This window comes from Lepisma saccharinum, chromosome 17, assembly GCF_977018435.1.
Source record: "Lepisma saccharinum chromosome 17, izLepSacc3.1, whole genome shotgun sequence".
Classification (NCBI taxonomy): Eukaryota; Metazoa; Arthropoda; class Insecta; order Zygentoma; family Lepismatidae; genus Lepisma; species Lepisma saccharinum.
The window spans coordinates 56,734,496-56,750,286 of NC_139245.1; the positions used below are offsets into that span (position 1 = coordinate 56,734,496).

Below are 15,791 nucleotides of genomic sequence, written 5' to 3' on the forward strand. Positions count from 1 at the left end.
AAATAGCGAACAAGAAAAGTGTCTGAAGGATTTCTTCCAAAGTATGCAACAACAAGATGACATGATGTGTATTATGCAAGGTTGGCCGGAACACTCAAAGAAGTTTGAAGTGCTGAGAAAATGATGAAATGTTAAACTAACATATTACTATGGAGTTCTAGAGTTATATACCTGATGCAATGAGGCAGCATGTTTTAGAGAAAGCTAACGACAATCACAATGATGATGCTGTGTGAAATATATTGGTGGCCTGGCATGGACTAGTGCATTGAAGATTGTGTCAAATCATGCAATGTATGTAATGCCATGAAACCCATTACTAAAAAGAAAAAAAAAAGCGATTGGAATGAAGTAACAATGCCTTGGGGGAGAACACACATGGATTTTTTTTATTTTCAAGGAAAAGTGTTGTTTCTCATTGATGCATTGACTAAGTGGCCAGAAAGTGAAGCTGTATCATTTACATCATTCAAGGATGTAAAAATATTTATATAGAGGCTAATTTCACAGTATAATCAGCCTTATATCTTAGTTACAGATAATGGTGCACTTTTCCAATCTGCTGAATTCAAGACATTTTGTGAAGATTTGGGGATTGTTTTAATACATCCACCAGCTTATCATCCAGCTAGTAATGAACAAGCTGAGTGGCACATTCACATTATTAAAAGTTCACTAAAATGCAAATTATATGAAACTAGAAGAGATTACAAGCATTTTGATGTGAATAGCACGTTGCTAGATGTGCTATGTAGTATTTGAATGGCTCCAAACACCATTAATTTAAAAACTCCTGCTGAACTGATGTATGCATTTGAGTCTAGACCAAAAGATGTGGATCAGTTGCAAGATGTTAATGAGGAAAACGAATGTGAGGATACCAGAGGAGGTGTCAAAGTTTGGGTGAAACTTGCCCACCGATATTCTTGTGGTGATTCTTTTCTTCAGGGTGAAATCTGGAGAGCAGGGACATACACTTGACATATTAAAGTTGGTAAAAGTGTTAAGTTGGTGCATAGAAACCAAATAAAGTGGAGGAATATGAAACGAAATGAGAGAAAAAGTTATCATATTGGTAAAAAAAAAACAGCCAATGAAAATAATGATGGATGATCAGAAAATCATGAAGGGGAGACATTTAGACGAGGATGATGTGTTTAAGGAATATGAGAAAGGAGACGTGAAGTAGCCCAAGAAACTATAAGATAGGGCATGTGTTAAGAAGTCAGAAGCAGAGAAAACCACCTGACAAGATTAGAGTTGACTGATTATGGTAACAAGAAGTTGATAAATGATGTAATCAACACACGGGAATGTCATATGTGATGATGCTGAGGTTAGTGAATCATGTAAGTGGACTTCATGGTATGTATAACATTATAAAATGGAAAGCTGTTTATATTATTTGATTGTCTGTTTCTTTAATGTGGAGTTTGTTATAAATGTTTAATGGCACTATATGTTGAGGAATAAATAGTGCATGGTTGGTGCATGTCGTTTGAATTTAACTCAGCACTGCAAGTACTGTATAATCTCCATGTGTTTAGATACACAGCACTATATATGCATTCAACTGATATGCATATATAGTGAAAACAAGAGCCATAATTTTTTTAGATCTTATGCCAAAAATATGGCAATGACATGTATTCTTTTATGAAGGTAGCCCTCAAGTAGCAAATTGGTGCAGTGGCTATGGTTGGTAACTTTGGGTCCATGTTTCATTATATGAGATTGAGTTCTGCTGCTATTCTTTCTTAATAATTTCTTTACCATATTTTTTCTTCTCTCCGTTTTCCATTATCTTATGTGTGTAGTAAAAATTATTGTATTGTCTTTTCTATACCTTATCATGCATATATATTTTGTAGAATTTGCCGTAAGAATCAATGAAGAGATTTTGCATTCTCTGTCAAATAACATACATTGGCCTGTGCATAACATGCTACAAAACCAGACATCTCAAGATTTGAAGCCTGGGTAGATGTAAATACATCATTGTGGTTGCCCCATGGTCCATTTCATCATTCATCCTCATTAATGATAAACCCAAGATGTAGAAAATGTGCAGTCATAATGTATATGCAATATTTGTAAATAACATTTCATTTACTTGAACAGATGATTTATTTTCCATTTTCTTCTCTTTGTTCTTTGAGAAGGAATGTACTCCTGTGTGATCATTTTGTATTTGTTACATCAATCTCGCAAGCCATACAACTTACATATTTCATCCTAGAAATTATTTAAAAAGAAAAAAACTAATTTCATTTATGCTCTAGCAACCTAGTGAATATGATTGTGGACATACCAAAATTTGGACATTTAAGGGAAGGGTAGGTTAAGTAAAGTTCCTTGTGTGTATAACACCATGCCATGAAGGCACATTAGGGCATTCATGATCTCAACCATTTTGGAGGTGATGTGATCAGCACCATGCTCCGGCCACCTTTACCACCCAGGGTTGCCTCAAGTATCCATTGATTTGAGTCTGGGTGAGCCCCAGAGCCACTTTATGAGAGGACAAGGCTGGAAAAATTCTGACTGTGTGTCACCCACCCTGGGAATGAAAGCAGTGTCTCCTGCGTGGGAGTCAGGTGCCCTACCGACTAGGCCACTGCATCTTTTTTTGGCATTTAAAGTCTTTCAAAATTCATTGAAATGTAACTTAATGCTAAATGATTCACAATACTGATCATATCAAAGGACAAAAGTGAGTTAATTGATCATAGGTATTGTCAATATAGTTTGCCTCAAGTGCTTGCATTTACAACCTTTGCATTTCATTTTCATATGTAGTAATATGTGAAATATACAGCAAACTCCACCTCACAAGTGAAAACTCATGTGTAGGAAACAGTAACTTATTTTTCTTTGCTAACTATTGCATAGTCTTCTAAACAGTTCAACAAAGGCAATAAGTTCAGTCATTTCTTCAGTGTTTTCTAAAATGTTGTATTCCATTTGTTTTTAGTTATTTTTTCTCTGCTTTCAAGATATTACAGTAACACATTCAATTATAATGATAAGCTAACCTTTCGTAACTCTTATCTCAATTATTTTGGCATTTAGTTAACCATGTTTTGTATTATTTGATGATAATGATTTAAAACTATCATTCTACACACTCCTTAATTTTATATTGCTATATAAAAAATATTAATTTAAAGTAAATTTCATTTTTGTGGTAACAGTCAACATAATTTGGAACCAGTTAACCATTGACTTACAGGGGCTTTTCACGAAAAGTAGTCCTACTCCATGTAAATAACAAAGTGAATTAATCATAAAATTATTATTGTTTTTAATTGCATGAAGGTTTAAATGTTTATGAATGTATATAATGTACATATTTCACCAACAAAAGTTATTATTATCTGTAGCATATGTGCTTCACAAACAAATGAAGTCAAACTTTGCCACATTTTTAAAGCATCGCACAAGTAACACATTTTTGTTAATACTTTCCATGCATTCAGGCTATGTCATCTGGGCCTCCCCCATGGCGTCACTGCCTTGTAATCAAGGGGTCCCGGGTTCGATACCCGGTGGAGGCACAAGTGGTTCGGATCCCACTTTAAACTGTAGGTCCAGTCCCGATTAGCCTTACTGTGCATAAAGTGGACTTAAAACACCAAATCAAATCAAATCAAAATCAAAGGCTATGTCATCTTTTTCACAAGGTTTTTTCATTTGTTAGCAGACACCACAAAGTACTTCACAATTCTGTGAAATCAGTTCAGTATGAATATTTCAATCCAATCGCATGTCTAGGTCCTTATATTTTAAGTGTGAATGTCACACGTAATGCTGAAATACCCCTACAGCAACATACTAAAAATGGTTGGCCCAATGTGTGTTTTTTACATTGGGCCAACATACTGAAAAAACTAAAGTAGAGGTAGGTTTGTGTTATGATATACATATAACATATGTTATAGCATTCATTGAATAACAATAAAAAAAATGAAGATACGTCCAGTTGATGAAAAGTAAAGTTCTTGATTAATATTTTAAGTTCATTATTATAAGTAGTGTTGTACATAAATCTTTAGAGGGGCCTCCACGATGGTGTAGTGGTAATGTCGTCACCTTGTTATCAAGGGGTCCTGGGTTTGGTACCTGCTGGAGGCACATAGTGGTTGAGATTCCACTTTAAACTGTAGCCCAGTCCTATCTAAAGTGGACTTGAAACAAAATCTCAAATCAGTCTTCATTAGTATTGTCATTGAAAGCCATATGGTCCTAATCTAATCTCGGTGGTAATAAATAACCCTCATTGGCCAATACCAGCAGTCACACAAAAGACTGACACAGAAGGGAAGAGGACAAGAAGAAATTGCTGAATCCCCTTCTCCCTTGAATGTAGATAAAACAAAGCTAATTACACAGCGACCTTCATCCTTCTTTATCAAGAATTCCGCAACTACCTGACCCGGTATTAGCATGGCGGTGGTAAAAAAAAACATCCACCTATCTTACCACCACAAGCTTCAAGCAAGAATTGGCAATGAATGGTTAATTTCCAACAGCGTTAACTAAGCAGTTACATGCCTTAATGGTCGTCTTTGGGTTCAGCTTTCACTTACCCATGCCTTCAATATTGCTATCTGTTTCCCAGGAGTTTGGAGGTTTCCAGGAAAATCTGTGGAACTTCTTGTGCCAGTCTCCCAATGTCACAAGGAAGGGCGAACAAACTTTTAAAAATGACAAATGTTGAGACTAGCTGTTGTTCTTGCCTGCCTTCCCTTCCAGCCATTGAAAATCTTTGGTATCGGATGGTACCAATAATAAAAATTAAACCGATACTTACCAATGGCAATACCAGTGGTATCGGTATCGACTCAGCCCTAGCTGTGACTGAAATATTAGGAAAGAAACACTATCACACATTATTTATTTACACACCACATTTACAGCATACTTAACAGCATGTCTTAACAAAAGAAAGTAGTTTTTAAAACTGATTTTGACTCACTTTTCCATGGTTGGGCAAGCATTAGCAACAACTATTGTACCAACGTAAGACCAGCTTCAATTTACCAACCAACTTTAAACCAACCTTTCCTACTTAAAAACTGTGGTTGGCCCAACTGTTCTGGTTAATTGGGTATGTTAGTACTGAATGTATAAAATGTTTTTTTGTTCATTTGTCTGTGGAATTTATGGTGCAACTTTGAGTTTTGACCATCATCCCATTTTGTCCTTAATGTGTCGGAAGGTCATCTCTGTACTGACATTAGATGGCCTTCTTGTATGCTTCAATACTGAATTTTTCCTTGTAGCATATGAGCGTGGTCATCAGAGGCCTCCCCTGACAGTATACACTTTCCAACCACCAGATGCTGCACATCCTCAGTCGTCGTCGCAGCCAGCTAGTCCGATTGCGTCGGCCACAGCAAACGAAAGCAACCAGCAACAGGCTTCTCACAAGGGAATGCAGCAACAGCAAACGGTCAACGAGGCCTCTTCGCAGCCTATCTATGCCCGGCCTCCTATTCCGCAGCGATGCTCGTCTCTCGAAAGACCAAATGTTCCTGCCAAAACCCCATCAATGATCGCACATCAGAAGAAGACTGTTCACGAAGTCAAAGTAGAACCAAAGACTGAAAACAAAACTACACCTGCTATTTCAAGTTTTGCACCTCCGCCAATGTATAATGGTAAGTAGCTGTTGAATTTGCCCTTTCTATCCAGAAAATACATACTGCTCAATGGGTTAATTAATGTTTCCATGAAGGATTTGGCAAGGGAACAGACTCCAGGTTAACTTTTCAGATCTTTGCACCTCAGAATACATCAGTTACTGTCCAAAATTGGATTGAACTTACCTCAGTCATCTAATCAATGCTACCAAATTCTCCCAAAAGGTGACTTCATACATAAATGTACTCTCTCAGTGATATTGAACACAAGATAACAAATTCTTCTAATTTATTTTATTTTATTGAGGCTACTATACTCTCTAAAACATCCCTTACACATGGAATTACAGTCCCGTGTGAATTAATTGGAACTTGACAATAACTAGACATTTTATACATTATTTTGTAATTATGCACTTATTCATCAACTACATCATTCAAATACAATCAATTGCATATCTCATTTTCCAAGATGATATAGGTGTATACTGGCTGTTACTTTCAATCTGCCATACTTGGTCAATACAGAATACAGATTCTTTTTGTTTAAAAAATTACTAACCATTGTTATAACTGTATCTTTAGTCAAAATGAAAATAAATGTCTTATGAAAGGAGCGTGTGTTCTCCTGAAACGTCACAAAGGAAAGCTGTTTTCTTATGCTTGTAATAACCATAAACTACAGGAAAATAATTCTATAATGCAAGCAATGCGTACATACAAGAAAAACTTTTAGTATGTTGTTGAAGGATGTCTAAAGTAACTCTCCATTAATTTATCATTGCAGCTGGGCAAAGTTTTTCTGATTCTCTTGCATGGGTTCTATTACCTCTAGTTCGTTAGACAAATCAAAAAACAAAAATCTTTCTATGATTTTATAACAAAGACACAATTCTTATTTCCCTTATCTAGTGATAAAGTTCAAGTAGATAAGCATAGTTTTTCCCATGATAAATTTCTCAAGTTTTATGGCTAATTTTCTTACAATGTAGTCAAAATTTTATGATGAAAAGATATTATGGCTCATTCCATGACAAATCAACTGATAATAAATATTTTTCAACCTTAAGGGTTCAGATATTTTAGATTTTTTGATTATACATTGCACCTTTGAAGAGGACAAAATCTGCCAAATTTCAGATTATTTCCGCTCTTAGTTTTTGAGTTATTGATTTAAAAAAAGCAAGAATGACATTTTGAAATCTTTAAACAACTGTAGATCAAAAACTATTTGACCTAGAGAGCTCAAATTGGTGTCATTATCTTCTGTTTTTAATGAGCTTTAATTTGAAATGCAGTGTGGTATTTGAATTTTGTAATTTCTAAAAAACTTGAAAAGAAATTGTTTTATTTGAAAATCTCAAATACACCATTTTAATTTTTTTTTAAAAGAATATATGATTTGAAGACATCAATTGACTATTTGTGTGCAACATTTCATAATGGGATGGAAATGGGTTCCTATGGAAATTAAATTTTCGTATTGTAATGTGTACAAAATTTGCTAAATTGGTTGACTTCCATGTTATAACCACAACTATATGCTGAGTGGTTGATGTTGAAGTCTTCATATTAGTCTATGTTATAATTTTTGGACTACAAATAAAATTAAAATACCTAAATTTATCACTTTTAATATCAGGTAAGCAAATTGAAAAATGTACAAGGGCAAGTCATTAAATAACAGGAATCTTATTCTAAACTTCATGGAGATTTATGCATAAGGAAAAATTTGTGTTTCTGCACTCAAAAAGGTTCCTTAGCAACACTCCATAAAGTTGTCGTGACGATCGAGTAGTATGCGCCTGCACAGTAGCTCGTACAGCATGGCCGCTCCACTGTTAACTCACACACATTACAATACGAAAATTTAATTTCCATAGGAACCCATTTCCATCCCATTATGAAATGTTGCACACAAATAGTCAATTGATGTCTTCAAATCATATATTCTTTTAAAAAAAATTAAAAATGGTGTTTTTGAGATTTTCAAAAAAAAAAACTTCTTTTCAAGTTTTTTAGAAAATACAAAATTCAAATACCACACTGCATTTCAAATTAAAGCTCATTAAAAACAGAAGATAATGACACCAATTTGATCTCTCTAGGTCAAATAGTTTTTGATCTACATCTACATTTCAAAATGTCATCAAATTTTGGAATTTTTGCTTTTTTGAAAGTCAATAACTCAAAAACTAAGAGCGGAAAATATCTGAAAATTGGCAGTTTTCGTCAACTTTACTGGTACCACCACTGTACCAAAAATTATCAATTTCTGAGATGTCAAGGTTCAGACCCTGGTTGATTTGGCATGGAATGATCCTTATAGGTCTTTCACAATGGATGTTATTATTTTCATAAAAGTACTGAACGTGGATACACATAATATTTTTTAAATACCTGTGAATGAACCTAATGAAGTTTACACAAGTATCTGGGTGTCTCAAAAGCCTTCCATTGAAGATAACTATGAAGCAATGGCACATAAAACTTGAATAATATAGCTCCACTCTACAATTTTGGTTTGCTGATTGCATTAATAGTAGAATGTTCAATGTCAAATTTGGTTGAAAATTCTGAGAATCTAGTGTTCCACAGGGATCTCCATTAGGACTTCTATTACTTCTTATTTATTGAAATAACATAGGTAGCGAATGAATTAGCTAACGTTTGTAGATGCTTTTATATTATATTATGAAATTAAAAGTACAAAGATTTTAAGACTCTTTGAACTGATATAAATTGTGGTAACTTATGGCTGTAAGAAATGGACTAATCATCTACAAAGATAAAACTAACAATTAACATTTATAAGAATCCCCTCAGGTTATGTTGAATTATTTTGTAGGCCTTTGTACAATTGAAAGGATACAATGTACAAGAGTTGCAGATGTATATATTATATATCGGTTAAAATTATAATACCTCTATATTACAAATTGTTAAGAAGGAAAGATCTGTTTGTTGATCATATTGTGATCTTGGTCATATCTAGGGGGCGGATTTTTGCATATTTGCATGTTTTTTTTTTTTTGTCCTTAATGAAAATTCATACAAATTTATCCATTTCACTTGATGTGGATTACTCTGGTAAAGTTTTATAGTGCATATAAATGCATATTTGGGATGTTAGTGCATATTTTAGCTTAACGTGCATAAAATTTGCATATATTGGGAATTTGGGAGCAATTTTCATGTAATTGTTCATTTCAAGTTTGTCTGCTTCATTTTCCCCATTCTTTGTGTCGGCATTAAAAAATAGCCTACTTCGTCTGGTCTTGGGCACTAGTTGGGTCAAGGACATTTCGAAACTCATCTTGCAGCATTGCAGGTGGTCTGGTTGCGAAGAGAAAACCCACCCTTTCATCAACAAACGACCTTTCAGAGATGCGAGTCACATTTCAAAATTCCAGCGACAACACTGGGGTTGCATTATTTGAGGATTATCTGTTAATGTGACATCTTGATAAATCTGTGAGTGTGTGTGTGTGTGCTGCAGAAGTGACAATAAATGCAGAAGAAGTAACAGCACATTGCTCCAACAGTGGGTAGAAGGTAACGATGCATCTCCCACTGCCAGCAGAGTTATTTATTGTCAAGTATGCTCTAAACATGTATTACATTTCATGTATTTAGAGTAGTTTTTGCAGCTTATATAGAAATTTACCACGCTCAAACAGAGCTTCCAATTTTGGTAACAGAAAACCTTAGCTGCCTGCATAGTGCATAGGCCTGGACACTGATTTTTATAAACTTATGTTAATTTTTGCGGACAATGCTGCAGTGTACGAGGGTCATTATTTATATTTTGAGCCTAACAATGAAAAAACAGGAATTTGGCATTGAAAACTGCTTTATTGTTTTTCAAAGTATTCTCCTTTATGGTCAATACACTTTTGCATTCGTTTGAACCATTTGTCAAAGCAGTTTTTCCAATCTTCTTGAGACACCTCCATAATATGGTTTTTGAACGCATCAACGGCATCTTCCACCGACGAAAATCGTTGTCCATGCAATTTATTCTTGACATTCGGGAACAAGAAGAAGTCATTGGGTGCTAAATCAGGACTGTACGGCAGATGACCCATCAATTCGATTTTTTGACTGTTCATAAAGTCGGTTGTTAGACGAGATGTGTGACAGCTGGCATTGTCTTGATGAAGAATGATCCGACGGTGTTTGTTTGTTTTCCGTATTTGACCGAAGACATCTGGCAAACAAATTGTTGTGTACCATTCAGAGTTGACCGTTCTACGTTCCTCTAAAGGCACAGTTGCCACATGACCAGTTTTCCTGAAAAAACAGGCAACCATTTGTTTTGATGTGCTTCGAGCGCGAACAACTATTGTTGGATTGGGTTCATCTTGAAACACCCATACAGTCGACTGTTGTTTACGTTCCGGCTCATATGCATATATCCATGATTCGTCACCTGTTACAATCTTATATATGTCTTTTGAAGCACCACGATTGTATTTATTGAGCATTTGTTTGCACCAATTAACGCGAGCATCTTTTTGAGTTTTTGTCAAATTTTGTGGGATCCAACGAAAACATACCTTTCTCACAGCTAAATGATCATGTAATATTTTATATATGTTGGTGGAACTAATGCCTATGGTTGCCTCAATCTCACAGTATGTCACATGACGATCTTGCAGTATTAGGTTTTGCACAGCATCAATGTTTTCTTGAACAACAACTGATTTTGGATGACCTTCGCGAATCTCGTCGGTGAGCGAATGGCTTCCACGATTAAATTCGTTATACCAGCGTTTCACAGTGGCAAAGGATGGGGCTTCATCGCCAAATATGGAAGTAAGTTGATCGATGCACTCTTGTCTTGATAATCCACATCGAAAATCGTAAAAAATCATCGCACGAAAATGTTCACGAGTTAATTCCATTTTATTGTTGTCGCGCAATCTCCAAGGCAACATAAACAACACAAATGAAGCTATTGACAAAACATTTGAAGTACGTTATGGTCAATAAGGACAGACGATTCCGTGCAAACGTCAAATCGCGCCTAACTTCAATCAGTGTTGCCAAGGCTCAAAATATAAATAGTGACCCTCGTAACCTAATGAAGGATCATTCTGTTATTTGAATTTTGAATTTGATTTTAAAATTTTGGGTGCATGAGCACTTAGGCTATTTTGCACCCGTCACATTATACGGGGTCCAGCCTCTTACCATTACAAAAAACAACTCTAACGTTGCATAACTAAAACCTTAAAATATTCTGACTTCCATTAAAAGCTGAGGCTGTAAACGGGCACTCAGCACACGTAGGGACAAAAAAAAAACAATTATACTGGTCATAGGGTCAGTCACCATAGCCTCGCTTGTCTACAAAATGCAGTCCAGGGTGTACTACGTGGAAGTGAGGTTGACAGTTGGGTGTACTATGTAGAAGATCACCCTTTACACCCAAACAAAATAAGAGGAAAGTAGAAACTAAGGAATTGATGGTCAGATGATGCAGATATGCACTATGAGCGTATTTTATTCTTAAATTAGACATTATAAAAATACAATATCTTTTTGCGATTATGTCTGTTGATTGATTGCAGCTAAATATTCAAACAACATATTTGTGAGGATTAAACATGATTTTCAGGTGATTTTCTTCACGAAAGTCATAGTGATAGTCGTCATTTTCCTATTAAAGTAATTGGAAAGAGAAAGATGGCAGTCCTATAGAAACTGAGATGGCGTCTGTGGGATTTGTGTACTTATTGATATTTATCTAATGTCGTCTACATGAAAACAACAATAAATAACGTCGAGTGTATTTGAATGCTAATGTAAAAGAATAAGATATTGATTAATGCAACGAAAATAATGTATTGTTTCCAACAAAATATTATATTATTATAAGGGGTGTAAGGGGTTACCTTCCACGTAGTGCACCCTGGACTGTTTGTGCTGACTAACGAGGCTCTGGCGACTGGCCCTATGGCAGGTGTAGTTCTGTGTGTTGTTCTGTCCTTTGTCCTTGTGTGTGCTGGGTGCCCCTTTGCAGCCTCAGCTTTTAACCTAAGTTGGAGTGTTTTAGGATTTTAGTTATGCAACGTTACAACTATTTTTTTGTTATGGTAAGGGGCTGGACCCTGTATAATGTGAAGGGTGCAAAATAGCCTTAGTGCTGATGCACCCATAATTTTAAATTCAATTTCAATTTCATTATATTATTATAAATGCAATATTGCAGTTTTTAGAGCAAGTCTCCACAGAAAGAAATGTGTGTAATATATTGATTTTGTTACATGAGACTAAAAACATTTGTAAATTAGTATTTTTTGGTGATCCTAAATAGCACAATTTATCACACATTCATTTCTATAATTCCATTCAGTAAGTTACTGATACATCTACTTTGCATGTAAGGCATACAGAACCTTAAATTAGGTTGTTTTGAAAATTTTTACTGCATATTTTAAGTGCATATTTTGGTCTTTTTTAGTGCATATTTTGGCTTTTTTTTTTTTTTAGTGCATATAAATCCACCCCCTAGTCATATCTAAGATGTACAGCTTAGATTCTAATGTTATATACACTTAAAGTAAGACTAAAGTTAATTTTGAATCAGTTATTTGGATTCGTACTATGTGTAACAGTCACTAGTCTCTCTCTAAGAGAAAGTCCTGAGATTTTAGCTGAGGTTGACACACTTTCATTTTAAATACATTATCTTTAAAGTTATGTCAGCATAAATAAAGTTCAGAACAAAGAAGAGTTATACCTAGGTAGAAATAATATTTGTAAAGGATATTGTGTCTGGTGACATTTCGTGTTCTTAAATTCTTTCCAAAATATGTTTATACACCAGTTACAGAGTTGGAAAATATATTTAAAATAATTTTTTTTTGCATCATTTTAGAGTAGCAAAGTATATATTCTCATAACCCTTATTTTCTACTCAGTAACAATATATATGAAGGTCAAATAATATATAAAATCTTTGCTTACATGCAATTTTCTATTGTTTCTAATCTACAGGGTGTCCATAAATTATCTTTACAACTTTAGACTTGAATAACTTGAAAATTATACTAGATAATGACAAACGGTTTTCAACATGTGACAAGAAAACTCATAAAGTTTTTTTTATTTTCCAGGTGATGCAGATTTGACAAAAAATGTGGACCCCACAGGAAAAAGCTCAGTGTGTAGCATTGTTTATAGAGACGACGTCCGATACCGAAGTGCAACGAAACTTTCAGACACAGTCTGGAAGGGAACCACCACCTTGTAGGCATACAGACATAACCTCTTATGCAAGACTTTGTGCACTGTTGCTCGTGGCATTGCCAACTCTCTGGCTGCCGTACGCACTGATTTTGTCAGACTCCTTGCAAATGCCTGCCGTGCCCTGTCCACGTTGGTGTCTGACACAGATGGCCGACCCACCCCCTGTTTATGGAGAAAACTACCCATTTCCATGAATGACATATGCGAAGCCCGAATGGTGGGTTTGGATGGTGGTTCCCTTCCATACTGTGTCCGAAAGATTCATTGCACTTGGGTATCGGACTTCGTCTCTATAAACCAGACTACACACGTGAGCTTTTTTTTTTGTGGCATCCACATTTTTCGTCAAATCTGCGTCACCTGGAAAATAAAAAAAAAATTATGAGTTTTTTTGTCACATGTTGAAAACCATTTGTCATTATCTAGTATAGTTTTCAAGTTATTCAAGTCTAAAGTTGTAAAGATAATTTATGGAAACCCTGTATTTTCCTAGCATGGTTGAATTTCATTGCACTATGGCATGAAGGAACTTTTGAGAGATGTGGAGGTAGGGCCCCATACATTCATGATGTTAGCCACTAGAGAGATGTGCTGATGTGAGATGATGTATTCAGAACCATCTAAAACTTATGCGAATTAATCAGAATGATATTTCTGTTTTTAAATTTGCCGATGGTTGCTAACAGTGCTTCTTAGATCCTGTGCTTTCTGTGCCCATTTGTGCATTGTTCACTCATTGATTCAATAGCACCTAACTGCTATGTGTGACGACTGTTTAAGTTTAAACATGCTTTTATTTGCATGTGATTCACTGTTGAGATTTCCTTGAGAGATACATAATATCTTTCTTCAGTTGACACGACTCCCAGGAAGCATAGTGTGATTCTAGCATTATTATATACTTCTATGACACAAGAAGAAATTGCTTTTAATTTTGTGTTGGTGTAGGCACTGCAGATAGAATTATTCATAAACTAACTGGTTCCATTTCATCCAAGAAGTGTGTCAAGAAAAGAAAAAAAGTGTGCCAACTGATGACCACTTTCTCCTTAGAAAAAGCACACCAGGCTTGCTGATGTGGATTTGGCTCACTAATCTGGAAAAGGGGGAGTGAATCTGCACGTGTGTAATGTTCGTCATAGACTTCTAGCAGATGGAAGGACATTTCAGAAACCTCCAAAGAAGCACCTTCTAACAAGAGAATTGTGCAGCATTCATCTCTAGTGGGCAAGATTTCATCAAGATTGCACAATAGGAGACTGAAAGAAAAGTTGTTTAGCCTGATGAGAGCCACTTTGAAGTGAAGGGGCAGAGGGTTCAATATGTGTGCTGAACAAAGAATAAGCCAACAATTTTTCCACATTTCCAACAGACCCTAAAACAACCCCTTGATGATGTTTTGGGGATGTTTTAGAAGATAGGATAAATATCTGATATTATCTTCATTAATATTTCTGCATTGTATTGCATATCTTTTTGTTATATTCTGGTTTGTGAGCAGGTTTACTTGCATTAGTTGTGCTGTGTGGTCGGATGTTAGATTGTGGATCACCTCTGCTTTTAACATGTCAGAAGACATGTTAGTACTAGTGTGATCTATAAGAGTTTCAGTAGTGAATGTTATCCTGGTGGTTTTTTTTTTACAATTTGATTATGCCCATGAGATTTAAGAAGATCTATATACTCTTTACTTCTTGTATTGTTTTGAAGGGGATCAATATTTATGTCACCTAGAATAATGATATTGCAATTTGGCAGTGTTGGTCTTTGTAACACATCTAATTTTGAAAGAAAATCATTGATACTACAGCTTGGGGATCTATATAATGTTATTATTGTATAAATATGATTATTTATATTAACTTCAATTCCGGCAGCTTCAAATACCATTTCGTTGCATAATGGTTAGAATTACTTGTCACTTCTTTCATTAAATTGTATGTGTATTCAAAGGCAATATTACGATAAGAAATCTTTACTTCAGTCATAAATTTTATTTTTAAATTCTAGTCCTAATCATGTATTATCAGTGGTTGTAGTCTATCATGTATTAACTTACTTTAAGTATTGTCACAGATGGAATACTATTTATTAAACCTTTTTCTTGAACAGATTCACCACAGCCAGTTTATGTCAACATGCATGAACTCGCGAGCATGGCTGCCAGCAAAGCACAGGAAGCAAATTTCCCCCCACCTCCACCTGATCTAAGTGTCCCTCCAGACAAACCGGACAAGGTGAGCTAAATTTGTTCATTTGTATTTGTAGTAACATTTTTTTTTCAATTAGTGTTAATACATTGCAAACCCCATTACATTTTCCAGAAGACTCTAGCTATTTGTTGAAGTTGATTTAGCTGCCTTAAGCCTTAATGCAGATACTTCTATATACAAGGGGCATTCAAGTCAAACCGGGACTTTTAATTTTACAGGTATAACAATGTATGCAGGCGTGGCAGTACTGATAGACGATTCACATGTCTCGAGCTAGTCCAGAGACTGTTAATCAAGATAGCAGACAACAATGTTAGTGCATGCATGGAACAGCATGTGGTGATGAAGTTTCTTGTGAACAAAGGCATAATATCCATGGAGATCTACAGAAGAACAACCTCAGCATGGTGGTGAGACGCTCAGCCACAGTAAGACATTTGAATGGAGTAAACGATTCAAAGATGGCTGTACATCTGTCAGTGACAATTGTTACGATTAATAACGTCTCATGGAGTTCTCTCTTTATGTACACCTTTATTTACACTGCTGCCATTCTCCATATACAGGGTGATTGGTAATTCTACCTATTCCTGGAAAGGGGTAATACTAGAGCACATTTGCAACAAATTTGACCCTATGCACGGGGGTCGGAAATCAATGGGTTTCGAGTTATTGC

At 35.4% G+C, this 15,791-nt stretch overlaps 1 protein-coding gene across 4 annotated transcripts in view; it reads left to right on the forward strand.

Moving 5' to 3' along the window:
- Positions 1-15,791, forward strand: part of mim (missing-in-metastasis) — a 438,609-nt gene that overhangs the window by 399,905 nt on the left and 22,913 nt on the right. For 3 of the 4 annotated variants that reach the window (XM_083139464.1, XM_083139467.1, XM_083139466.1), the window contains 2 exons: positions 5,286-5,663; positions 15,015-15,139. In XM_083139464.1, the coding sequence (XP_082995590.1) occupies positions 5,286-5,663; positions 15,015-15,139 (503 nt within the window). The remainder of the gene's footprint in view (positions 1-5,285; positions 5,664-15,014; positions 15,140-15,791) is intronic. The other variant, XM_083139465.1, reaches the window with a different exon arrangement.